The 26,628-nt window shown below is 47.9% G+C and overlaps 1 protein-coding gene across 4 annotated transcripts in view; it reads right to left on the bottom strand.

The window, feature by feature from the left end:
• NTRK3 (neurotrophic receptor tyrosine kinase 3) overlaps positions 1 to 26,628 on the bottom strand; it is a 219,078-nt gene that overhangs the window by 97,061 nt on the left and 95,389 nt on the right. For all 4 annotated transcript variants that reach the window (XM_032122343.1, XM_032122344.1, XM_032122346.1 and 1 more), the window contains one exon: positions 7,323 to 7,511. In XM_032122343.1, the coding sequence (XP_031978234.1) occupies positions 7,323 to 7,511 (189 nt within the window). The remainder of the gene's footprint in view (positions 1 to 7,322; positions 7,512 to 26,628) is intronic.

Here is a 26,628-nt window from a genome sequence, read left to right as displayed (position 1 = left end):
GGCACATCTCCTTTATCCCAGAAGTGCAGAGGTACCCCAGCTTCCAGACACTTTCCCAACAGCCAAGCATTATGAGTCACAAAAAACTCATTCAAAAATGAGACAAAAGTTTAAATGAGGGCCAAAAGAAATCAATACCACCACTCTGCCCATGCACACATACATACACCAGCTATTTTTACAGCGACCCACAGCAAAATCCACACAATCGACGAGCCATTAGGAGGACACTCTTGATACCAGGGCTGCCTGAGTCTGCAAAAGCCTCAGGTCGAGCACTGTGTTGCTACCTCTTCTCTTGCAGGGATGAAACCACACCCATGAGGAGTGCTGGCTGGTGAACAGAGCCCTGCTCTCTCTGGCACAGACACCTCCTTCAGGTTTAAGCACACAACAAGCACAAATGGGTAGGGAGAAGCACCAATACCTAGGCACACAGCTGGTAACACAGGGAATGTAAACCTGTTTTTTTACCCCTATTGTGTCCCACTCCTCTCACCCTGCCACAATGAGCCTGGACTCATGCCAGACCATGGGTCAGTGGGTGGGGAATGCATGCCCACCCACGTAAGGACAGTGGAGGGTGTGTGGAGGCCTGGGAATGCTGCAAGAGGAGTGGGAGGTGTGAGCCCCTGTATGAGATGAGCAGGGGCCTGGATGCAAGGTGGAATATCAGGGGGTACATACACATCCTCCATGAGATGCTGCATTCTTGTGCACTCCGGTCCAACCCAATTAATGCAAGGATGAGGCTGCCAGGCAAAAAGAGCAGCCTGCTCTGCTAGAGCCACTCCAAATCCAGTAGGAAAACAGGTCAGGACCTCCTCTCATCTGGCTTGTTAAGTTCTTGACAGTTCACACATCACGAGCTCCCTTCCTGAAATCACCCTAAGCAAGCCAACCCTGCTTGCTGGCCCCACAGACATCAGGATTAAACAGTCCAGTGGAGAGGCTTTTAGGCAGAGGAGAAAGCAGAGTTTCATAGGAGAAAATACTTCCCTGTCAACCCCTTGATGTCTGTATCCAGCAGTATTTCCACCACCAGAGCAGCCTCTCTGCAGGCCAGTCACCATTAAGAGCCCAAAGCCACGTTCTTCTTGATTTAAGGGTTTCTCTTCCTCACGGATCTTCACCACCAGGAACCAACATATCATCACTCAGCTGCGCTGCCAGCGTCACTGCCCACGCCGGGGCTGCAGCCTGCTAGTCCCCCTTTGATCCTGGGTGTTGCTACAAATATCTCCAGTAAACACACGTTAAAGCAACAGAGAATGCATCGAAAATCCCAACAGCAGCAGGAGGTGATGGGCTTGTGTTCAAACCAAGTCGGGTGCCCATCCCGTGTGGAGCAAGCAGGGCTGCATTCCCGGCTCTAGCAGCTCCTCCTAAAGCAGGCAGGGACCAGGCAGAGCCATGCTGCTTTTCTTCCTCATGGTACAACCACACAGACATCATCTCCAGAGCTGGCTGACGGGTAAGGTACAGGCAATGGATCTTGCCAGCCTTTCCAAGACATCCTGAAAAAAACCCATTGGTGTAGCACCATCACAGCAGGAAGGTCTGAAGTGTGAGACTGAAACTCAAAGTGCAGGTGCAATAGGTGGGATGGGCACTCCACTTCTGCAAAGGTAAGTTGGGCTTCTGGAAAATGTGGATATATCTTCCACTTGCTCTTTCAGGGATGGAAAAAATTATGCAGAGCAAAAAATAGCCACAGGTAGGAAAACCGAGAGCTGGGAAGGTTTCCCCAAGTCCCACTGTCCATGGTATGTCTCCTGCTGGTCAGATGCTGCAGCCTGGGCAAGGGGACAAGAAGGTGTCTCTAGGCACAAGGGAAGTTCAGTTCTCTCCAGTGGGGGACAGAGGCAGTAATTTTGGTTGCTCACACATATTTTCAGATACCTACAACATCTGCTCTGGGAACAGCCAGCCAGAGCCCACGAGGCTTCTTCAACATCCAGATCTTTTGCAGGATGTTCACATCAACCCTTGGAGCTCAGAGCAGTTTCTATGAGAGCCAACAGCAAACCAGACGGGAGGAAAATTTGGAGGCAGAAGGTCATTGCAGAGACCCCCAATGCCTTCACCTGTTGGCAGCTGAGCTCTGAGGTCAAGGCTCTTCCACAGTCCCCAGCCACAAGCCCATGCTTTGCTACAAACAGTGAGGAGACACAGCACAAAGTAGCAAAACACACATGAATGAGTAAACAGCTACTCACAGGTTCTCGTTAAAACCCTTAAAATATCTCACGTGAGCTGAGTGAGACAGACAAGAATGCAAGACCATGAGAGCTCCAGTGCAGAAGAGTCTTCACCCACAAGTGCCTACTTCAGAAGAGCAATGGGAGCTGGGTCCTGCTGGAGAAGAGCCTGGGGGCTTCATTTTAGAGGAGACAAGAGGAAAAGAATAGTTTGGAGAAACAGCAGAGCTCTGTGGGAGGGACTGAAACCTGTAGAGCCTTGCCCCAGGCTGGGAATGGGGAAGCAGAGTGCTGCTGTCACTTCACCCTGCACTCCACATTTATATTACATGGAAAGAATATTTGACAAATTCTCTCATCCCTGGGAAAAAAAAAAAAAAAAAAGGAAAGTTTCTTTTCCACTACAAACTGTGTAACTAGTTCAGTTTTCTTTTTTAGGCAAATAAAACTACAAGCACTTATGGCTTTAGTTTTATGTTGCTGCTGTTTTTGGCAAAGATGGGACCATGAACTGACCCAAAATAGAAATGCTGCATGCTTTTTATCTTCCCATGCCCAGGATGAGCAAAACACACTAGGCAAACAAAAAAAATTAACAGTTAGTGGTAAATATCCTTTCCATTTTAGTTTTTGAGATCTATTGAAAGCAGAGGTAAGAAAATCTATTTGTTAAGAAATATGATTTTTGAAATGACCATGATGTTCCTTTTAAGCTGCACTGAAATCCAAGATAAAGGCAGGGTACTGAGTGAAAGAGTGCTGATGGCGCTTTTATTGTGTGATTTGCCTTGTTTTTTTCTGAAGTACTTCTTTTTAGCCGATTACCATGTATTTACAGTTAGTGTAATTATATCTAATTACTTAATTAGCATGAATACATGTAATTACTAACTTCGAATATGTAATTATGTCAGGGCAGCCTGTAATAAATGAGGTTGAAAAAAACCCTCATTAGGACTCTACGAAAGGACGCCTGCTCCACCCGTGTGGAGAATGCATCCCAGTCCCCAGACTGCGCCAGTCCTGGAAAACACAGCCAGCTCCAGTCAAGGCTGGCAAAAACCTCCCCCAAAATCAAAGAATTTGCCCCAAAAGTCCAGCTTCACAATGCTTTTTACAACTGAGCATCCACTGCTGGGATGCAGGTGGGGATCTGCCCCCCAGAGCAATTTTCTCCATCAGAGTTTGGATTTTTTTCATCGATTTCTGTTGTTTTGCAGAAGACCTGTTTTGTTAGATGAGAAATACAAGGGAACTGAACAACTCCAAAACTGTGCTGTGGCATTTGAGTAAAGCTCGAGAGATCAGATCCAAGAACTAATCTGCATCTGATGCATTGTGCTTAGAATTAATTACTATTTAATTGCTATTATTAAAGAAAAACAACCTTCCAAAATGTTTCTTCTGAAACATTACCAATATTTCACCACAGGAATTTCCATCCACTCATAATTACGAAACTTGAATTTTGGGAATTCAAATCTCCTGAACTTCAAGAGAGGGAGATAAGGTAAGAAGCTGCAGTTAGTGCCAAGCCTGCCCAGAAGGACACACAGCCACCTTCTTGCCACAAATGTGGGTAGACTGGATCATGTTTTGCATTACCAAAATCTCTGACCATGGGCTGATGTTATGTAGTCCTAAACTCTCACCCTCATCGCTTTCTCTGCCCACCGTGCTTGCCACAAGTCCCATTCTTCTTCTCTGATCTGTTTATTTCCAGATATAGACGTGCAAACTCATCACAACCTGTTGCTCCTCCTGCTGATGTTTGCCAAGCAGATAAGCACTTGGTTTCTCTTCCATGTGCACAAGATCAGGAGAAAAAGGCAGTTTTAGCCTATTCTTCTGAAATCCACTGGTGGTTGGACTGTCCACATTGCCAAACTCTTTCCTTAACCCTCCAGGTAGGGCCAAGGACAGCTGAACCAAGGACAGGATGCAAACCCAGTGCTGCCCAGCACAGCACGGAGCTACAGCACACAGATGGGGGAGCATCTTCTCAAAAACTAAATGCTTCAACATGAGGAAGCAGGGTGGTGCTGGTGTCTTCCATGGCTCTTCAAGAGCCCCTCATCCAGGAAAGGAAAGAGAATCCTGAGTCAAGCTTGTCCCACCTTCTGCACTAAGTCAGGCAGTAGCAGAAAGAGGGTAAGAGAACTGCAAAAATCCCAGAAAGCCAGAAGTGAGGGCTGGCTCCTGTGCCCTTCACCCCAACAGTACCAGGACAGCACATTCCCAGTGAAGAGCACGTCTCTGTCTCCTTGAGGACATGTTAACAAGAAGATCCCATGGGACAGCACGGCACAGTGGGAGCAAGAGGCCTCCAGCTCCGCAGGCAGGGAGCTGCTCTCCATATTTCAGCTGCGATTCCATTATGCAGAGCTAAGTGGCTGGGAATAAACATCCGTCATCCGTGCGTGATAAGTGATGCTTGCTAGTATGGAGGGTGACAGAAATCTATATCACATCAATGCACTATTAATACTGCATTAAGCATACAGAGTTTGCTCCCCTCGTTGCAGCACGGCAATGGGCACCGGCACATCCTCAACGCAGGCAGCATCCAAGAGCACAGGGATGAAAAGAGAAAGCAGAAAAGCTTCATGGTGAAGAGGGAAAACACTTGCTGAAGATGTTGCTCTAGCAACAACTCAGTGCAAAGGAGAGATGCTGGGTGTCACAGAACACCTTTGCTCACAGCTGCGCAGCGGCTCTGGGGGAGGCGGTGGCAGGAGTTTGCATCTGTACAGGTTCAGCTGGGCATTGAGGCACTCTCAGCCCAGAGAAGCTCTCTTTAAAAGTGACAGCAAATGGAGAAGTGTTTGTGTCCAAGCTCTGCACACAGGGAGAGAAAAACCCTCCAGCATGACAACCACGGGGAGAACAGGAGCAACAAATATTCTCCAGCGCAGGCTTATGTTGAGTAGAGCACATCAGATCAAACAAACCCCTTACAGCAAAATCTCCCCAAAGCATGGTTAATTTAAAAGGTGAATTATGAAACTTTCAAACTTTCCAGCCTCAAGCAAAGCCACCAGTGAAGTCAGAAGTTTTGACCAAGTTAAGGCCTGGGGACTAAAATACAAAACACACACCAAATTCAACTCTGCCTGAGGAGTCAAGGACTGGGTTTTGCCCCATGAGTGACAAAGGCGTCTAAAAAAATTAGGGTTTTTGACCTGCAAGCACCCAGCTGTGGTTTGCCTCTTATCCCCCAAAGGAAGTACCAGTGTTGTGGGGTTTGGCTTCAGCCCCACTGCCTTGTAGTCCTGGAAAGCCTGGAGCATTCCCTCCTGTGGCACCTTTCACAGGAGAAGCGCCTCCAGATGCCACCCTAAGCATCTCTGTGAATGCTTCAGATCCTACTCAAACAGCCCTGTGAAGCTCTGAGGTCAAGTCCTGTAGCGAGTGACTTCCCCTGCAACCCACCCAGCTCTGACAAGTCCCACAGGGCAAAGGCTCAGAGCAAAACTTAATCCTTTGAGGTTTAAGCTCTGCTGCTGCACAGCCTCAACAGCACCCACGTCTTGCAATGGTCGGCGTACAGATTAAAGAGATTTGAGACAGCACAGGAGGGAAAGGAAAAAAAAAGTGAAGCGGGGGAGCCCTCCCTCCCAAGCCATCAGAGTTTGTAAATCATTTTGAGATGAGGTGCTATAAGAAATGTAAAATATATAATTAACAGCACAGAAAAACCACACTACATTCAGCTTCTCCACTCCTACCTAATCACCGCCCTCCTCCTCCCCTCTCTACAAACAGACCAAATTTAGCACATTAAAATGAAAACCAAGGGGAAAGCCAGGCACGTTCTTTGGGTACATCCCATTGCTCTGGCAAGTGAAGGATGGTGATCAGGGCTTGGGCACAAGCCAGCAGGACCCATGAGGGTGCACAGGGGGGGCTGCCTGAGGAATACCTCATGGGAGCAGCAGCTGCAGCTCCCTTTCTGCTGACAGAGGAGTGGAGGCCAGGAGCAGCGTGCTCCTGCTGAGCATGTGATGCCACATGGCTTCCCGCAGGCTGGGAGATGGGCCTTCTCCCTGCTTCCAGGGGCCGAGTTCTGCCTCCTGCACCCATGAGTCAGCAGCAGCCAAAGGAAGAGCAGAGGTGACTTCAGCAAAGCACTCCCTGCTTCTGACTGGGCCACAGAGATAGCCCAAGCTGAGGGGTTTTCACCTTTCATTTTGCAGGATTTTTGTTTTTCCAGTTCTACCTGGAACAAAGACACACCAAAAGGATGTGCAATAGCAAGAGAGGAACGTTACCCAAACCTCCTGCATTGCTCAGCTTGCATCTCAGAGCTGGTAAGAGGCCTGGGAGAGCTCAGCTACCGCCTGTGAGCCGCATGCTGGGGAAGGCTGCATCCCACCACTCGTGTGGGAAGTGGTGCAGGACTCCCAGAAAAGCATCCTTTTACACAGCACTTTTCTTTTATGCTCAGAATTTAGAAACACAAAGCGGAGAGGGCCACTTGATCACCTCCTGCTAGTCTAATGAGCCCAGTTCACAACCCAGATTTATGCAGGAAAGATGCAAAAGCTTTACAGAAGCCCATAAAAACAAGACATCCAGCATCTAAAACTCTTGGAGACAAAGATAGTTCCAGGCACCTGCCACACCTATGCCCATGTATCCTGAGCTTCTCCCTGGCCCTTTGGGGAGCCAAAGAGGCAGCCCCATGACTGGGAAACTGCTGGAGGAGGAAGGGGAGGCAGGTCCTTTCCCCAGCCAAGCAGGGGTCACATCCATCCCCATGCTCCCAGGGGACTCTTGTTCACACCTGGGACCTCATGCTTGGAGCTGACGAGGAAGAGCCCGGCTTGGAATGGCACTTTCAGGCAGGGGGGGAAGGTGACGGGTGGGTGGCGGAGGGAGGGTGAAGGGAGGTGAAGGTGAGAGTGGAAAGTCTTTTCTGGAAGCATCTACATGTATGTTGTGATTTCTGAGACCTGAAATTCACTTTGGTTTCTGGACCATACCAACACCCACTCTCCTCAAAAACCTCCTTCTCTTCTTCCTCATCCTCTTAACCTCTTCCTCCTCGCCCTCCTTCCCCCATCCCCCCAGCCCATCCCTCGGCCCTGGTGGGGGGCTCCGGCCGGATCGGGCACTCACACGTGTCTGGCTTGTGGCAGTTGTGACCTTGCCGGAAGTACTGGGGGTTCTCGATGACGGGGATGCGGGTCATGCCGATCACCACCGTGTCCGGGCCAGCGTCCAGGGATGAGGGTGTCGTGATACCATGGTTGATGTGGTGGAGCGGACTGGCTGAATCCTCCTCTCCGCTGATCACTGCCACGGGACCTGCAAACAGCACACACACCCGTCAGGGACAGCACAGGAAAGGGGAGCAGCGGGGCCATACACATATGTATGGAATGCTGCAGGTTGGCAGTGGATCAGCACCAGCCCCTGGACAGGATGCCTGTCCTAGCACTCCTGCCTGTTGTCCCATCCCCAAGCTTAGTTTCTCTGGGCAGCTCAGAGGGTAGGGAAGGCATCTCAAGTTTTCCTTCCTGGCTTTGAGGTACCACACTAACAATCCTGAAGGGTTAAGCAGCTACAGGTGACACCACATCAGAGGTGAGCCATGCACAAAGTCCTCTCCTAGGGCTGCCATGTGAGAGCAGCTGCTGCGGTGCCTGTATACCCTGGCATCACAAGCTTGGCAGAAATCATAACCAGGCTTAGACTGAAGAAACATCACCCCCAACGAGTGAGTTCACCTCAAATCCATATTTGTGACATTTCTGTTGCCCAGTATGTTGCTCATCTTCTTCACCTCCTGCAGCTTCACCTGGGCACACTCACTGAACCCTTCAGTCAGGATGATGCCTACAGGGATCCACAATGTACTGGAGCAGATCCTGCTTAGCTCAAGCTCACTCCCACCACCACCACCACAAATGGCAGCATCTTCCCCTTACCCTCCTGACCCCCAAAAGTCGCAGCACCATTAGACAGGAAAGAAAATGAAGCAAAGTAGTCAGGCATGCAAGATGGGAACAATGGAAGGCTCCTATCCCTTATGTTTTATTTTGGTTTTAGACCCTCTAATAGCTGCTGCAGCCATTCTTGCTGCATTGGTGTTGGACAAGGTAGGGACCACAGTGAAATCTTCCACAAGACCTTTTTAATATTTTAACATGGGAAGGAGATCCACACTCAACTAGTGACACTCCTTTTTTCCAGGTACTACCAGAAGGTCAAGTAAGAAGGAGGGGAGATGTTGCACTTAGGCTTTGAACCTATTCAGAGAAGCCAGCCTTTTACCTACATTGCATAAAAAATGCTCATCTCCCACCAGTAATCTGCTTCTAATTGCACAATTACTTTATTATGTAGCACTAGCAACAAAGAAGGGAGTCTTCAAACCATTTTACTCTCCAGAGCTGCTGGGAGGACGAGGTGAACATCAGCTCCATGCAGCCATTCTGCCTGCAATAATTTAGTATAAAGGCTGCTCATTTTTGGAGCTTCAAGTATTGTTTGTTCTTCCAAGTGGGATATAATAAAGTTATTGTGTAATTAGTAGAGTCTTGGCAGCTGTGACAGGTGTTTTAGTCACAAGGAAAAAGGGTCTCCCCCTTTATTGTGAATTTCTTCTGGCAGGTTCTGGCTTTTTTAATGTTACTCCCTGGGCCCGTGTGACTTTCCAGCTCTTGAGGTGCAAAGGCAAAATTCAGCTTTTGATGTAAGATGCCTCTGTTGGGACTACACACAGTGTATTTCTCCAAACACAGAAAGCAAATGGGCAATTTTAGTTCGAATGACTTTTACTCCCTCACAATGTCAATTCTTTGCAGGCAAAGCAGGAGGACTGGGGTTTGCATGGTGTGCACATTCCTTCAGCCACACCCTGCACTGCTGGCCAGCCCAGCTGTGGTGGGAAGGGGAGAACTCTGCATTTCAAAAAAAAAAAAAATCATGAAAACATCAACTGGTATAGAGTGGTGTAAATAATCTGAAAGAAGACCATAAAGATCTCCCTTGCAGAGAAGCAGCGAGAGAGGCTATTGAGGGCTCACTGCTTTCCTTTAGAAGCCAAGGTGTTGCTCCAAAGGATGGCTCCTCGTCAGGCAAGGGGATGTGAAAGGCCTCTCTGGTGAATGTCAGTCAGCTTGGATGAGGCTTTGAGCAGACTGCTACCATGGAAGGTGTCCCTGTCCATGGCAGGGAGATTGGGCTAGCTGATCTTTAAGGTCTCTCCCAACCCAAACCATTCTGTGTTGCTATGTGAAGGAAGGTTTTGTTGCCCTCTATTCTGAGAGCAGAAATGACACCTTTGTGACAAGGAGCAAAGAGGATGTAACCAGCCATGGTACATACACCAGGCTGACACACACCCTGCTGAGCACAGGGGTCTCAGGAACTCACAAAGCCCTGCCAGCATTTTAACCTTGCTGTTCTTGCTTGCACAGCACCTGCCCATTTTTAGGGCACACAGATGTGTCCCTCTAGCACAGGCCAGTTAAAAGGACATGGCTACATCTAAAAGAGCAGGGCACAATCCAGGAGGTTGGGTACTTGTGAAAATAAGCACAGCAAGCATCTATTAGCCAATGTTCTCGTGGCCATCGCCCTGACAATAAACAGACCCAGACTCTGACCTTCTTTACCGTCCACAGGTAGGGTTTTTTCTGTGGTTTACCTCTTTGGAGGACTTTCTTCACTTAGTTTCATGCCCCAAGCTTATCCAAGATCTTTGAGGCAAGAGGTAACCACATCTCAGCTGATCAACAGCTGCATTCCCATTCCCCAGTGAACATTCCCTATGAATGGACTCAGCCTCTGAGTGAGTCATCCACCTCAAGTCAATGCTGCCGTTTTTCCACTTACAAGACCTAACAACCCTCACGAGCCTCAGAGCTGAACTCTGATTCTCCATCTCAACCCCTTCCCATCTCTGCAAAAGTGGGAAACCCCAAGAACTGCCAAGGCAGGGGCACCACAGAGAGAGCACAACATGTTAAGCATATTCTACCCTTGCAGTAATCCAGGGACAGTTTACTGCCTCCAACTGTACTTCCAGGTCTTGAAAAAAACTAAAATAAATCACATTCTCAAGAGTCCTAACGAACACTTACAATGGATGCACTGCACTATCCTCCCAGCTTTCCAAAACATTTCTGATGATTGTAGGCACTGATCTGGCATGGCTTAGAACATATAATTCACCCCAATATCCTCCAGAGGATATAATTTGATTAAAGGCAATTTTCAGTTGAGGACTTCTCCAAGTTTCTCCTATTAGGTTGTGGCCTTTTTGGGTGTGGTGGGGCAGCATAAATCTGGACAACATTAATTCCTACAGCCACAGTCATGGTGCTTTATCACTTTAATTCTCTCATTCCCATCTCTTCTGGCTGGTCACTGCTGAGATCCAGTTGCCTCTAAGCCCATGGCCCCTCTGTTGTCACTCTGAGATGCAAACGAGTGCTGGACTCACTGTGCAAGCCTGAGACAAACTTTAGAAACATCGTGGGCATCAAAGAGACACCAATCACTTTTATAGGTGTGACTATTGCTCTTACTCAAAATATACTCTGCCATTAGCAATTCCTGGAAATAAAGCAGCTACCTAGACTTCAATTTTTTAAATCTATCTTGGCAATAGCATATATTTTTTTGCTTTTAAGTAGGCAAAGAGGTTGAGTTTTCAGATGTATAATGCTGATGAATGGTTTTATTTGGAAGAATTCTCACCGGTTTCACCAGTGCACTTTCCAGGTAAGGTTAAAGGGAAAAAAAATGAAGCAAAAAGAAAAAGAGAGTACAGATTTTAGAGATTTAGGTTTACCTTCCATTTGACAAAGAAATGTGCAGAGAGAGATAGAAAAGAAGACAGTTTTTTACAGTAAAAATGTATAAAAAGAGACAAAGGGTAGCTTGGAGTAATTCATAATATACCATCCTGTGATTTTAAAACATTATACAAAATATTTCAGAGTTTTTCAGAACAGTGATGCAGTAGCTGCTTCCGTGAATAACTCAGCCTGTGTTATGGACAAACACACTGTGGATATTAACTATAAAAAGGGTCTATTTGTTAAAACTTTAGGAAGACTATGTCCATTCTGAGCCCTGAACCTGCTACATCTGTACTCTGAAAGGCTCTCCCATGGCTCTCCTTCCCTCCAAGCAGGGCTCTCACCAGCCAGCAGCATCCACACTGTCTGCAAGGACAAAGCTGAGCTCTTTTCCATGTTAACCCCACGCATTTTTCCTGACAAGGAAGCAATACCAGCAGCACTGATGGAGGCACCCATCACTCCTTTTCCCTGTGGGGAAAGGCTGGGGAGATATTAGGGCTGCCCAGGGCTACCCCGAATGAAGAAGCAGCCACTGCTCCAGCCCAGCACTGCAGCCACAGCCAACCTGCCCCTTCACAATGCCAGTGGGAGAGTCAGCCACAACGACCAGGAAATCAGGATCAAATTCATCTGATGTTCACCAAAGAGCAGTGAAGCAGCTTGGAAATGTTACTTTTGGAAACGTCACAAGCAGCAATTCTGTTCTCCCTTCCCTCCCACATCCCCTCTACAGCCAAATCCTCTTTCCCGAGAAAGACACCTCCCTCAAACACCACCATTCTCCACCCTCTGTTCTCCCCCAGCCTCCCAGTCAGGCTACACTCCATCCATCCCAGCAATGTTCCAACTCTTCTTACTTTGCATCCGCCCTGATATTATCATCTCTGTAAACACTCCTCCAGATTCCCCCAAAATCTCTGCTTTTCGGAAAATCTCTCATTCTCTGTTCAGTGCTGTTCCCTCTGGCTAAACTGGAGTTTGGCTTGGTGTTTACCTTCACCTCCCTGTTTTTTCCTGGAAGCTCTGTGAACAGGATATGGCTTTCAGTCCATGTCTGTGAATTGCCTGGTTCATTCACAGTGTTATACAGACAGCTTGTTACTCATGAAAAATAAACCAAATAATAATAGTAATACATAGCTTAGGGACCCCTGTTTACACAATCATATCGTAGTGGGAAATTATTTATCAAGCCTAAGAGCTATACTTTATGATAAAACAGGCTCAGGAATATAGGGTATTGTATAAATGACCATAGATTGGAGAAGATAATGGTCACTTCTCACTCATCCACAACAGAATGAATGCCCCAAGGCCAACAGGTGAAGAAACAACAAAATCTCAAGCTTGGCATCACAGTAACCTCTGCAAAGCAACAAAAGCAGTTGAAGGTGAAGAAAACATGACCTCTAAGGGAAAACTGAAAGAATTATGCTTTGAGTTGAGAGGAGACTGAAGGGACACGTGATAACAGCCTTCAAATATGTAAAAGGTTGCAGCAAAGAGAAATGTAATAGCTGTTCTCCACGTCCATTGGGGATAAAACAAGAAATAATAGGTTTAAATTGCACTGAGGGAGATTAGAGTTTGAATGTTCTCCCTGATGCCTCACGGTACGGCTGGTTGAGCACTGGAACAGATAACCCGGGGATGCTGCAGGAGTTCAGCCACTGCCAGGCTGGGAAGGGAAAGGTTAAAGAAACTTCTTTCAAGGACAGTTTAGCTACAGGGAGCCATTCTGCTCAGAGCCCTCACAGGCTGCAGCACTTTTTACCTGGAACCAGAGCCCTCAGCGTCTTCCCTTTCTGATGCTTTCAAAGAAACTCCGAGGAGGGACCTGTCCAGTGCTGCAGACCAGGTTTGGGCAGCATCAGAGGCACTGTGGGTGTAGCACTGGGTCAGGATGGGGTCATGGTCTCTCCAGAGTGGTTTCAGAAAGGACAACTCCCTGCACAGCCCAGGCCAAGTGCTCGGGACAGAAGCTGAGTTTGCTGAGGCAGAGAAGAGCGAGGTGAGTGCTCAGGGCTGCACGGCGATCCCCTCTCCCCACCCACGCCTCTGGGAGCTGTCATGCAGAACACCATTTTTTGATCAAAAAAGATCACTGCAAGAGCTAGTTGTGCCATCTCCACTTTCTTTTGTAATATAAAGGAGCCATATAATTAACCTACTTAATTAGGAACTGTATATGACCCATAAATAAAAAAAAAAAGCTCTCCTAATAAAGTGGGTCACTATGCATTGTATAGCAAGAGCTGAAGCAGACCTCATTAAATTCCAATATACAGTATATAAAATCCATTCCTCCTCTGACTCCAAACCCCTGTTGACACTTCCATATTTCCCCAATCATAATCTTAAATTCTGTTCTTCAAAAGGTCATATCACTGACTGGCAAGTAGATAATTCCAAGGCTACATCTCTCAGCCCAGCTATACAACTCAGAGCTATACACATGCACATAAACAAGGGTAAAAATAACCTCAAACTTCAGCTTATCAGGAAAAAAAAAAAACAAGTTTATTTTAAACTTTAAGAAACTACCAACCTTTTGTTGGAGCTGAAATCAACCCACACCCCAGGGCTGATCTCTGCACCAGCAATGAGGGGAACTGAAACTCATAAAAGAATAAGCGAAAGCACAATAAATATAATTAAAAATCCAGCCATGCTCAGAGCAAGATTGCCTTTACTGTCTCATAAAGACAGCCTCGTCTTTTCAGGCAAACAAAGGGAAATCAATTTCTTAACTTTTATTGGCAGATGTGGGCACAGGGCCAAGGCAGTGCTTGGTGCCCATGCGGGGCCCATTTGGAGCCAGTCTGCCACGGGCTCCAGCGTGTTCAGCCCTCCTGCAATGAGAAGCAGCCACTTCTCATCCCCAGAGTCACCAATCCCAACCACAAGGCAGTCTATCATGTGGCACCTCTTCCTCTGAGCCACAGCAGACCCCTCACTTGTATAAAACAATGGGCTTTATCCAGGGCTCCCTCCTAATTCCAGCACTCGGTGCCTTCTTTGTCGCCACCACCTCAGCCGTGTCCAAGCAGCATTTCCCACATCCATACAGCTCAATTCCATCTCCATGTCACAAATTCACCCCAAGCTATCCCTGCATCATGCCAATGGACCTGGAGGGCATTGCTGCAGAGGCTGGCCAGAACAGCACGGCCCCTGCTTGAACCCCACTGTGGTGGCTGAGGAGCTTCCAAAGGTGACAGTCCCTTCGCTGTCACAGCCTCTTCCATCAGCTTTTGGGGAAACAGCATATATGAAAAATCATATCCTTGAGCTTTGCAGGCAGATAAAGACATCAAGAACGTAAATCTGAATTCTTAAAGGGATATACTCCAAATCCTCAGCTTCCAGCCCCTCCAGTAAAGAAGGCAGGAACAAACAGCAATCCCTTTTCCCCTCTCCTCAACAACATGATGTGTTTGAGATCCTGATGATCTCAGGGAGATGAATATTCCTCTGAACGTTAGGGCAAAAGGAAGGGACAAGCCTGGGATCTTTGCACCCACCTCTGCTTGGGTTGGACACATGTCTCTTCCCCCACTTGCACCTTCCAGCCCCTTATACACTGCAGATGCATTATCATATAAAAAAAGCTGTCAGATCCGTTGTCAGTGGGCGATCCCTACATAGGCAATCCTTAAAGCACTTTCTTTCCTGATGCAACACTGCCAAAATACTGCCATTTACAGAGGCCCCTTTCCTTCTTCACATATTGACATTTCCTTCTCTCTCTGATTTTTTCAGGTGATTGCAGCAGGGAGAAGGCACCTCTTGCTGCAAAAAGGGATGCATCAGGGAATAGGGGCTGCAGCAACCCTGTACATCCCCCCTTCACCCTTCCCAGCCTCCAGCCATCCTGGCAGTCCCATTTGGAGCATCACTCCATCTGGTGTAGAGGATGTCCAAACCTCCCTCACTCCTCCCATGTCCTTCCCTTACCCACTCTTTCTCAAGTTTATTTATTGAGCTTAGACACCAATCCTATAAGCACTCTCACTCAGGAATGGAAACATTAAGATCAAATCATATAAAATACAAAGTCAATGCATATGACGGCACAAACGCATAAATCCAGCAGAACAAGAAACAGAAAATGCTTACAGTAAAAATGGCAATACTATCTGATAATTAAAAAGGGTGGGATCTGACAAGCCAGAGCCATGCATAACAGCAAAGCCAGCCAGCACTCGCAGGAAGGAAAAGCAGGAATTTTTACATCTAGGCTTAAACTCCAGCCCAGCGTTACCAAGCGTCTTCAACTCAGAAAGTGTCTGACCAGCAAAGCAACTGCAAACAGGCTGCAGGATAACCAGGAGAACATTTTAGAACTTGCAATGCAAGGATTTGCTAGCGCCTGAGGGAGTGACAAGCCAATACCTACTCCCATGTAATAACATATGGGTACTGGGAAGCTGGTTCATTTGCCAAGAGAAGAAGGCTTTCACTGCTGAGATCAGGTGAAACAACTAGCAAATAGTGCAGGCAACAGGAGAGGAAGAAAAGTCTATTTTATTCAATTGTCACTCCAGAGAGGGACATAGTGTTATGTCTGGCAATGCTGGTGCTGGCATTCAGACCATACCCAGTCACCTTCCACCATTCCTCCCACCTATCTTCTCCCATTTGCTGGTAACAAGCTGATTTTTCCACTGTTGGGCATGCATGTTCCCTGCAGGTTGTGAGGAGGAGCCAGATGCAAACCAAACATCCATCCTTGCAGAGAAGCCTCCTGTGATGGCATCTTGGAATGGCAGGAGTGAGCAGGGACACCCAGGAACACAGCACCAGCATCCTCACGTGGCCCTGCTGCAGCCTTTCTGCCCCAGCCCCAAGGTCAAGGTCCAGGAAGGGCTGGTGAGGCAGGATGGGTTGCTTTTGGGTACTGGATGCACTACGATACATCAGAACAAACCCCTGTTGCATTATTTTCAATGCACAAGGCCACCATTCCCATCCCTCTGTATGGGATCAGGTTCATTTGAAGACAAAACCTCATTTCCTGTCCCCAGGTCTCCATCCAGACCCCTCAGCTCCAGAGCTGAGCAACATCCTGCCTGCCCCATATCACCAGCTTATTGCCATTCACCTTTCTCCCCCTCTTTGTTCCTCTTGACTAGATTTGCTTCTTCTTTTTTTTTTTTCCAAGCAAAGTCACCAAGCTGTCACCTCAGGGGCACCTTGAACTCGGGAGCAGCCCAGGCTTTACAAGGCAGGAGCCAGGCAGTGGCTGGGCAACGGCCTCACCAGCGTCTATTAATCTCTTGGCTCACTCATCCCTATCACAGACACACCGTAAAAATGATATAAGCATTTCATTCGAACGGCGCTGCAGAGAGATTGGGAAGAGCATGGGGCCAATTGATTTCCACTATGTCTGCTCTTTACCTCCAGGTATAAATACAACAGCAAAATCAATCGGAATAACATCATATCAGCTTTCTAATCTCTTCTGTTCGCAAGACACGCTTTATATACTGCAGCATTTCCTACAGCTTCTCCACAGGAGGCTCCAGCACCTCTGCACCCCTCGTGCAGCTGCTTCCTTGCTCATGGCCCCTCCTGTGACAAGCTTCAGGAGCTGCAGGTCCAAAGCACAGCTCTGTGCAGGAGGTGCTGGGAGGTGTCCCAGAGAAAAGCATCTCAGCTGCGTGAGAGCAGCGCTCACTGGCGCCGGCTGAGCCCTGGGCCACGTCAGCACTTGTGAAAAGGGAGATGGGCACCCACTCACACCCCGTCGTGATGGATGGAGGCTCACTCGACACTGAGGGGCAGCCAGGCATGCCCAGATCCACTGAGGGGGAGAGTCCCACTGACACAGGCACATGAGAAAGGCAGCAGCAGTATCTGCTTTCCCCACACCCTCGGGACCCCATGGTTGGATTTACCACACGAGGCTCTGGTGGCATTTCACCCCCTTGTGAGCATCCAGAGTGTCACCACACAAAGACCCAAGGCTGGAGCAGGGCTGCCTGCTCAGCACTGAGCAGACACATTTTCTTTCTGCATTTCCAATTTATCATCAGCCTAAGGCTTTTTATTCTCTCTCCTGGCCTCCAGCCACCACAGAGGGAGACTGTGACAAACTGATAAACACTCCCCCCAAGCCTTTGCTTGGGTGAAAATGCAAATGCACCATGAGAATGAGGAAAGGGCTGCCTGACGAGGTGTCAAGGGGTCATCTTAAGCAAATTGCAGCTCAGCACCAAGGAGGGGCTTTGCCCCACCACAAACCAGACCTTGACTGAATAGGTGCCACATGGAGAGGAAAGCAAAAGTGGTTTAATCATAGAATCACAGAATGGTTTGGGTTGCAAGGGATCTTAAAGACCATCTACTTCTGACCTCCTGCCATGGGCAGGGATACCTTCCATTCGACCAGGTTGCTGCAAGTGGTCTTCACCACTTCCAGGGATGGGGATAAGCTACACCTTCATCTATTCTGCAATTCAGATGACAAAGGCTGTGGCAACTGCAACACTGTGGCCAGCATTGGGTAAAGCTTTGGGATGTGTTATCTAACATGCTCCCTTTTCACAAGAGGACCCCCAGTGATATTTGGCAAGGGGTCCACTGGCAGCTCCACCACCAGCCTGGTGCTGGATCACTGACCAGAGCCTAGAGCACGGTGCTGCAGGAGCCTGACCCTGTGCCTGCAAATGCTTAAAACAGTGAGAACCACTGAAGGCCTGAAAGTCAACAGCTGGGACCAGTACTGCCCTTCTGCCTGAGGCTTTTCCTGATCTTTGCAGAGACTGATGCCCAATGCTGCTTAATAAACACCATCCATGGAGCAAAAACCTGCTAGCAGCAGCTCTGCAGCACAAGCCAGGGCAGCAGAATATGTTTTCCACCAGCCAGGACCACTGCAGGCTCAGGACAAGCATCAGGCATGTTTCTCATTAGCTCCAAGTCCACCAGCCGCCTCCATCCCCCTCCCAGCACTTCCCTTCCCATGCCTTGGCCACTGCAAGATCAGTCTTGGGTCATCTTGATCTACTTGGAAAGCTTAGCCACCATGAGAGCAAACCACTTGTCCTCTGGCTCCAATCTCCCACTGAAATTATTGCCAATGGAAGCGTCACTATCAATTTCATAATGTTATTGGATAAATGTAGAACTGGGCCAAGTCCCATATTCCTGACGGGCCATCAAAGAGGTGGGGATTATGGGTAAGGAGACAGGCAGCCCTGGCAGGAAAAGCAAAGGCTCCAGACCAATTAGCCTGACAAGGCTATCTTGCAGCCACATCACCTCGTCCTGACACCAGCACCTTCTCCCTGGAGCCCAGCTGCCCCTGCACCAAGAAGGTTTCTTTTCTCCAGTGGTAACCAGAGTCCTTCCAAGCCCAGGGAGCTGCACATCCCCTCTCCAAATATCCACTTTATGGGAGTCACGAGACACCAAAGGATTTTGCAGTCGCAAAAAGACATTAATTTTCAGGCCTCCTTATTTTGGTTTAATATTCTGTCAAGCTGAAAAAAAAAAAAACAAACCAGGCATTAAGCAAAAAAGTGCCTTACTCTGCATTGCTGAGAGGTTTCAAATGGAAGGAGCAATCGAAACGTAAAGTACCTGGCACAACACATGTTTTGTCTTTGCTGTGTGTTTTTCTTCTTGGTTTGCTTTCAAGATCCTTCTTGGACCATGAAACTAAACTGGTCAGTACCATCTGGTTCTCATGCAGTAATTAATAGTGCTTGTAATTTTTCAAATGAAAATAGTCTTTGGTTGTAGCTTTTTTGGTCAACTTTTGACCTTTTTGTTTTCAAATGGAATTTTTATGAAAACATCGAGCAGCCATCAAGGCTGCAGATGCCAATGGGTTCACTTCCAGCAGACACCTCATGTGTCCAGTTCCTGCCAGCAAGCAGGCGGCTGCATTTACTCAGGGTGCAAATTTGTAGACCCAAATTTAAAATCAGACTTATGGCGTTTGCTTTCAGGCCAAAAGATAAATCCTTACATGGTCAAAAAATAGTAAAAAATCCTTGCACTCATAGTTTGTCTCAGTTCATGCATGAGGGCAATCAAAATTTCAAACTCACGCTTCTCAAAAAGTAAATGCACTTTTTTTTCCCCTCCACAGCCCTCCTTGAGATGATCTCCAGCAGTGATATCAGTCTCTCATTTATTCTATCCCAAGATAAATAATGTGCTGCTTACAGAATCAAAACATATTTAACTTGTATAACGGTTCAAATCCCAAATCTGCTCCTGAAATATTATGAGACTCTTCTGGAATATGAAGTCCATGTCAGAAATATCCATGAACAAATAAACAAATCCTTTTTTCTTCATGCTGAGCAATTGGGAGAGGAAGCAAGGCTGGGGTTTGGGTAGCCCTGGTGCTTCCTAGCCCACGATATCACATCAATAACAGTTGATTGTTGTTAACACTTGGGTGTGTTAAGCTTTGCTGCAAGGCCCAGAATCAACAAGAAATGAGTTTTGGAGGTTTTTACAAAAACCTTTGTAGACTTAAAGAGTAGAGGAAAGCCCTTGACATTTTCCAGGCAGAACTGATTGGAAAGGAACTGATACTTTTTGGCTCAACTAATACCAAGCGCTGCCTCAATAACACTGGTGTTTTCCAGGATGTCATGCCTTTCCAAAATTTATAGCCCTTGGTCATAAAGGTGATGGTTTTGTTTAAAAGTCACAGAAGTAGTCCCTAGAGAAAGGCTCTAAAATCACAGCTTTCTGGGGGCTCAAAGTTCATTTGTAAAGTGTGGTGGTTTCGGGGTTTCCACTAGCCTTGCTGGGACCCTTATTAGTTTTGAGAGGGATTCTGTGGGCCAGGAGATAAAACAAGCAAGGAATAAAAGGTTGGGAGATGTGCAGAAGTATATAAAGCAGCTCCCCACTCAGAGAGCTTGCTGCATTGTCGATCCACCAGCCCAAACAACCTCTCTAATATATTAGAGAGCGATTCATTGGAATGGCTTCCTCTGTCCCCACACTGACAGTTAATCTGTAATTCAGATAGATCTGTCAGAAGGCAAGAGTCCAGCACACAAAATAATTAATTCCTCCAAGGTCTGGGAACATTTCCCTTTCTAAAGAGCACAGCACAATCCCCTCCTTGCCGGTGGGCTCCAGGCATGGACGTGGCTCCTGTTGGAGGTCAGCAAGGAACATTACATGCATTTCAATACAGATGCTCACAAATGCATCACTTGTCACCTCATTGCTGGGCTGGCAGTCCTGGGGTGGGACCTGTTCCACAGACCTTGCAAGGAGCTTGCCCTGTATCTCCCAGTGCCTTCCTGCTCCCCCAGTGCCCAGCCAGAAACTTTTGGCCTCTTACACCACATCAGCCCGACACTAACTAATGCTTTTCAAGACCCATTTGTTTGCATCAAGAGTCTAAATCATCAATCAAAACAAGCAGAAAGGCAGCATCTACTGATTCTGGTTGATGAAAAAGCAGTTAATGTCCAGTATGAGTGTGGAGGCTGGGGCAGAGCACATCTCATCTGCCAGTTCCCCCAAGAAGAGTCACTCCCAGATCCACCTTTGTCCTCTACAACATAAGGAGATAACCAGCACAGTGGCCTCTGGCTGGAAGACACCAGTGAAACAGAGCAGCTTAGGAAAAGAAACAAAGGGTGGGAGTCAACCACATGGACATGCTGCAGTGGGTGGCTGGGGAATGGGGACAAGTCACATGAAGCCCCATGTGAGACCAGCAGCACCTGAATGTGGTGCCAACCCTGGAGGCAGGGCAACCAAAACAAACATCTTCCTCTTGCCAGGACAGAGGCATGAAGAAGGGGAATATTGTTAAAAAGGACTCTTGAGAGGATGCAAGAGATTGGGCATCACAACAGTCATCACGGGCATGGCACAAGCAATGGACTGGGAATAGTAAGTGACATTAAGTAAGGATCTTCAGATTCAGATCTTTCTGTTCTGCTGATACATGCAGCCTCAGTCACCATCTTTTAAAGCTTGAGTGCACAAGAAGCACCACCAGCCAAATCCCTGTCTCCCTACACATATTTCACATCCTTCTCCCAAGCTATTTCATCAAAATCCCCAAGGCAGGTGGGAGGGAAGCTGCCTCACGTTAGCCTGTGAGCCACGAGGGCAGAGAAAGATGGGGCGTTCGGCATTTTCGTCCGTGACTAAGCTCTGTCTCCCTGCTCCACACTCCGTGCCCCCAAAACACATCCCTTGCTCGACAGCTTTGTAGCTCATGACAAGTGACACAACAACACATCCACACTGGGAAGCCAGACCTGAAGACATGTGGAGGTCGAGTGACTTCTCCATCTGTGCCACCGGGAGCAGAAAGAAGTGGGATAAGCAGCATCCTCACCCACAGCATGGTAATAAGGGGGCAAAAAAAAGAAATGTAATTTTGTACAAGGCTGGTGGTTTTCTAGTTGGGATAACACGTGTCTGCTGAGCACCAGGCCAAGTGCCCCTTGTACAAAGCCCACTTCAGGCTGCCCAGAGCATCCTACAGCAGACCCTGCCAAATCCACTCCCAAATTCACCTGCTTGGAGGCTCCCATGGGGCTGCTAACACCCCACAGACTGTGGCTCGAGCGTGCAGACAGCACAAGCAGGCAGCTGGAAGGCAGCACAAGGCAGAGAAAGCTGTGGTGGTGGGGGCTGCTGGACCACAACCAAGTCCCTTTCTAGAAGCAGCTATCAAGTCTCTGCAGAAGTAGTGGAATGGAGCCACTTTTCATCCTACCTCTCAAGGAAATCATCGCTGCTGTTACGCAGACACAATTATGTCTCCAGAGCCTTTTAACTGCAGCTCTTTAGAGATGAGTGGGTTGATAGAAATCTATTCACAGGACTGACATCGCTTGGCTGGGTAAGGACACTGCCACTGAGTCAGTGGCTGGGGAGGGATCAAAAAATAAGACTGGTGATGGGGGAAGTCCTAGGCAATGCCAAGGCAGCATCTCCTGGGTGAGCTGCCTCTAGTCCCTTGACCACAAAGGGCAGGCCAATTTCTCATTTTATTCTTCTAGAACCTTCTTTCAAAGAAAAACAGAGTAATAATATTGCAAAGCTGCCTCCTTTCCTTTGGTTTGTGTGCTCCCCCTCTGGAGAGGGCCAACACTCGGAGATGGTGGGCTGCACATGCGTGTCACTGGCAGCAGGGCAATGCAGAGCAACATAAGGTTGTCTCTTCACCAGCACCCTTACCCTCCAGGTAGCCCTAAATGATGCCAGGATTTGAGCACACGGCAAATGAGAGCACAGGAGCACAGCTTAGCCATCAGTCTCTCGGTCACCTTGCCAAGTCCCAGTCCGGAGCAGAGGGATGCAGGAAGCTCTTACTGTGGGACCCTTGAACTGCATTGCAGAGCCCTCTCTGAGCCTGGCAGAGCGGCTGGGGGCTGCTTTATCATATCCGCCATCTGCTTGTTTGCTTTGCCATCCTCTGCTCCTCCTGGCTACGCGCACAGACTCCTACCTGTTCTCCAAAAGCTTTGCTGGGTCTCAGTAAACAAACCACAGGCAGGGACAAAAATAGGGTGGGGAAAGGCAGGGAAAGGGGGGGGGAAGAGGGAAGAGAATCAAAATTTAATTAAAGACACTTTTGCTTCAGGGCCTCAGAAAATTTACAAATTCATAAATCACTTAGTAAATGCCCTGAGCGATTGCTATGCCAGGCTGCCTACCAGTCCCACCAGGAGGGCCATAAAGCACGAGCACAGAGCTCGGCAGCTCCCTCCTTCTGCCTCCACCCTGCAACATCAGGCAACCTTGAGCAGCTTGTCGAGCCCATGACAAGTGTTTCTGCAACCAGGAGCCATCAATCTGCTGCCCCATTAGCAGCAGTGCAGGGAGCTGCTCATTTCACCTGCTCCTGTGGCACAATGAGAGCTTGGAGAAGGGTGGGAAGTGGGAGACAAAAGCCATTGCAAGATGGGACCAGGAGACCCCCAGGATATTTTGTTGGAAACACAGAGTTCTTCAAAAGCACATTTTCTAATGTGAATGGCCAAAGAACCAGCATAAACTAAGAGGTGGATCCAGAGGGATTTCTGCAGGCCACTGCCTATCTGAGGGCATTATAGAGAAAACGCCACTTCTGGTAATTCCCAAATGAATCAACCCAGCCTTTTCTCCCACGGCTGAGAGAAATCTTCACCAGGGGATGCACTCGTGCTGTCCAGCCCCAACGTACTTCTCACAGGGACTACAAAGATAGCGAGCATCTTCTGCCAAACAGAGGCAAGAGCGAGCTGCTTCCCCACTTTCCTCATTCGGCACGCAGCGAGGAACAGACTGAACGTCCAGCACACGGGGGTGTTACACAGCTCTGCTAAATTTAACAAAGCTCTCAGTACAGTCTCTGGTAGCATGATGAACCAACACATCTTTGCCAGTAGCCTATCAGAGGAAGGCTTGGAAAGACAGAATTGGGAGTGTTTTCCACCCTTTACTCAGAACTTTGAAGGTGGGAGTAGAGTCTGTTCTCAGTACCGTGGTGAAGTCTTAGCCCTCCCTACTAAGAAGCAGGTGATTGGTAAAATGATAACAAAACCTTGCTGGCTTTCCTTTAAGATGGGCATCAGTGGGTGAGAATGGAAAGTTTCTTGCACAGGAAGAGACTGGGACATAACAAATTCGTTTGTCAAGCTATATGATTGTCTAAATTGCAACCAGAAAAATAACAAACAGATTAAGAGAAGCTTCCACATTCACTCAACCTACCACAGGCCACACTTTGAACTCTATCAGCTATTGACCCTTCTAGTAACACCTATTTTCCATGAGACTGAGTCAAGTGGAATAGACCAGTGTTGGTTATACCAGCAGTCTGGGACAGAGAAAGGGTCATTCTGGCAGAAAGGAGAAGACAGAACTGCTTTGAAGAAGCATCACCCACACCAACATTTGCCATTTCTAAAGACAAGCTGAACACCCAAGTCTTTCTAGGAAACCACAAGAATCTCACATGTCTCCATTTAAGCAAACACAGAGTTTTTGCTTCAGGTCATGAGCAGAAGAACAAGAGCTGAAAACCAAGGCAGGAGTATCTAATGGGAAACCATTGGGAGCCAGCCAGTTCTCCAGACCTGCCCAGCCAAATTCTCCAAATCATGGTTTTAAATACTCAGGACAAATATAGCATATTTCAAAATAATTCTTAATACCCTACGAAGGAAGGGTGTCAACAGTTCACTCTGAGGTTTTGCTTTGTGCTTCTAGATCATCTGCTCAAAGATGAAACCGCACTAGGCAGAGGAGGCAGCACAACAGATGCCACGGCATCCATGAATACCTGAGCACTGGAGAGCACAAACAGCCAGTGGGGCTGGTTCACCCATAGCTCAGCTCCCTTCGTCCTGCTGGAACAGGAACCGCAGGAGCACAGCCAGAGGGTTGTTTTCATAAATTGATTTTCCTCATTTTATTAAGCTCTTTCTTCCAAGGCTGCTCTCCAAACCGGAGATGCAATGTTTGGGAAGCTGCAGAATATGGAGTCTAGCCATCAAGCCTTCACGAGAAAAAGCAGCAGCTCACCATGCAAACGACTGCTCTGGCAGGAGCACCAGTGAAGGGGACAAGGAGCTCAGAGCAGGATCAGGGCACTGTAACTGATATGTCTCCTATTCTGCAGGAGCATCCTGATAGCATCCATGTCTATGGGCTGGTTGTGCATCCATCTGCCTACACAGTTATTTACAGTATCAAAGGATGTATCCTTTTATTTATCTAAGCAGTCTCTCACTTCTTCTATTTCTCTTTCTGCAAAGCTTTAATATTTATCTCCATATCAAGACAATAGCGCTACTTTTTTCCACAAAATCCCCAAAGTAGGGCAGTTCCCAGGGGACAGGGCTCCCTCTTGCCATGTCCTCACTGCAGTTCAGGGCGGTGGGGTGGGATGGGGATGGAGATGGGACATGTGCCCACGGGCAGCAGTAGCTGTGGGAAGGTGGGCAGGCAGGAGGACTCATCCCTGCATGCGTGAGGATGTGTGTGACAGCAGGCAAGGTTTGGGCTTAGAAGTGTGGAATATGCTGCCACAGGGTATTTCTTTTTCAGTGTAAGCTGGGATGGCAGCTGACCCAGCTTTCTCCTCCTACCTGCCTGGTCCAATCTCTCTCTTTCCACGGCACTCTGTACACACAGGAACACACAAACCTGGCAATGCTCTGTTCTCGCTCACACTCAGATACCTTTGCTGGGGATGACCATGCCTGGCACCTCTCAAGGCTGAGCCCCTGTTTTCCCCTACAGGCAAGCTCACACCTCATATCATCACCCCTTATATCACCATTTCTCCAGTGGGTAGCAAGGGCAGATCTTTAAGGAGTCAGCAGCAAAGACCAGCCCCCTCACCAGCACGAGCAATGAGCATACTCCAAACCCTCAGACAAGGGAGCTGATGCTCAGCTCTGTATCCCTCCCACTCCTCTACTTGTGGCAATACCTTCTGCTTTGTCCTTCTCTTCTTTCCCCTTGAAGAGTGAAAAAATGCAAATAGGAGCTTATAAATTATCAATTCTTGATTGATTTTGCTGAGAAAAGCACATAAAACAATCACACAACAGAGGAGAAGAATAATTTAGCATTTCAAGTGGGGAATGGTGATGTTGCTGAGACAGCTCTATGTAAGCAGAGCACTCTCAAGCCACCCAGCAGGATCTCCCTACTCCAGCCTCTTCCTGCTGTCCTTTGAAAATGCACAAAGCCATAACCTTGTCTAGCAGATGCATCAAAACACAGAAATCTGTATTTCCATTAGCAGGACAATGCCCTTCCAAGACAGTTACCTGAGAGTACACATGCATGAATGCAGCTCCACGCACACAGGCTTTCACCAAGAAGATCCTGTGGTTTGACAGTCCAGGATGGAGCCAATGCCTGCAAAATTACTGCCAGTGGAGCAAGACTTATGCATGAAAGACTACAGTTTCAGCCCCAGAATCTGCATGCTGTTAGGCAGAGCTATTAAGAGCAAGTCCCTGGAATCAGTCTGCATCAAAAACTTGCCACTGCAGAGGGTTCATGCAATTGTTGTCCTCCTGTTCCTGCTTAGTTGCATACTAGCAGATCTTTTGGAGCTCTTTGCCAGATGTGAAGTCTTAAAAAATTATTCTCTCAAGTGCTGGCCACTCCAGAGTTTCTCCAACATCTCATGAAAACTTTCTTCCCTGAGTTTGTGTGGGAAGTCGGAATCCTTCCCCAAAACCGGGTGATAGCAGCACCCCACTGTCTGCCAAAAGGCTGCACGTGTCAAGCTTCAGCTGTTTCATCCAGATACAGCTGACACCATAAAATGTTCCTCAGACACACGTGCAGCACTTAGCTTCTGCCTATGGAATTAGCACAACATTGTAGCTCAAATGCTTTCCAGGGCAGCTTGTTAAACCACACAGGGATGACCTGCAAGACAGAGCCATGAAAGAGCAAAGCCAACCACCCCATGCTACGCCCCTCAAAAAGCTGGTGTCTGGGGACTGAGACTCTCCAGTGCCAGTGTCTCTACCAGTGCAGACTGCAGAAAAAGTCAGCTGTGCCTGGAAACAATGATTTAATGGAGATAAAGAACAGAAGGCAGGCACACCCACCAAAGGCTTTGCTTGCTGCCATAACTCAAGGAGCCC

Source organism: Corvus moneduloides, chromosome 13 (assembly GCF_009650955.1).
Source record: "Corvus moneduloides isolate bCorMon1 chromosome 13, bCorMon1.pri, whole genome shotgun sequence".
Lineage (NCBI taxonomy): Eukaryota > Metazoa > Chordata > Aves > Passeriformes > Corvidae > Corvus > Corvus moneduloides.
The sequence above is the reverse complement of the archived record's forward strand: the minus strand, read 5'-3'. Positions and strand labels throughout refer to the sequence as shown.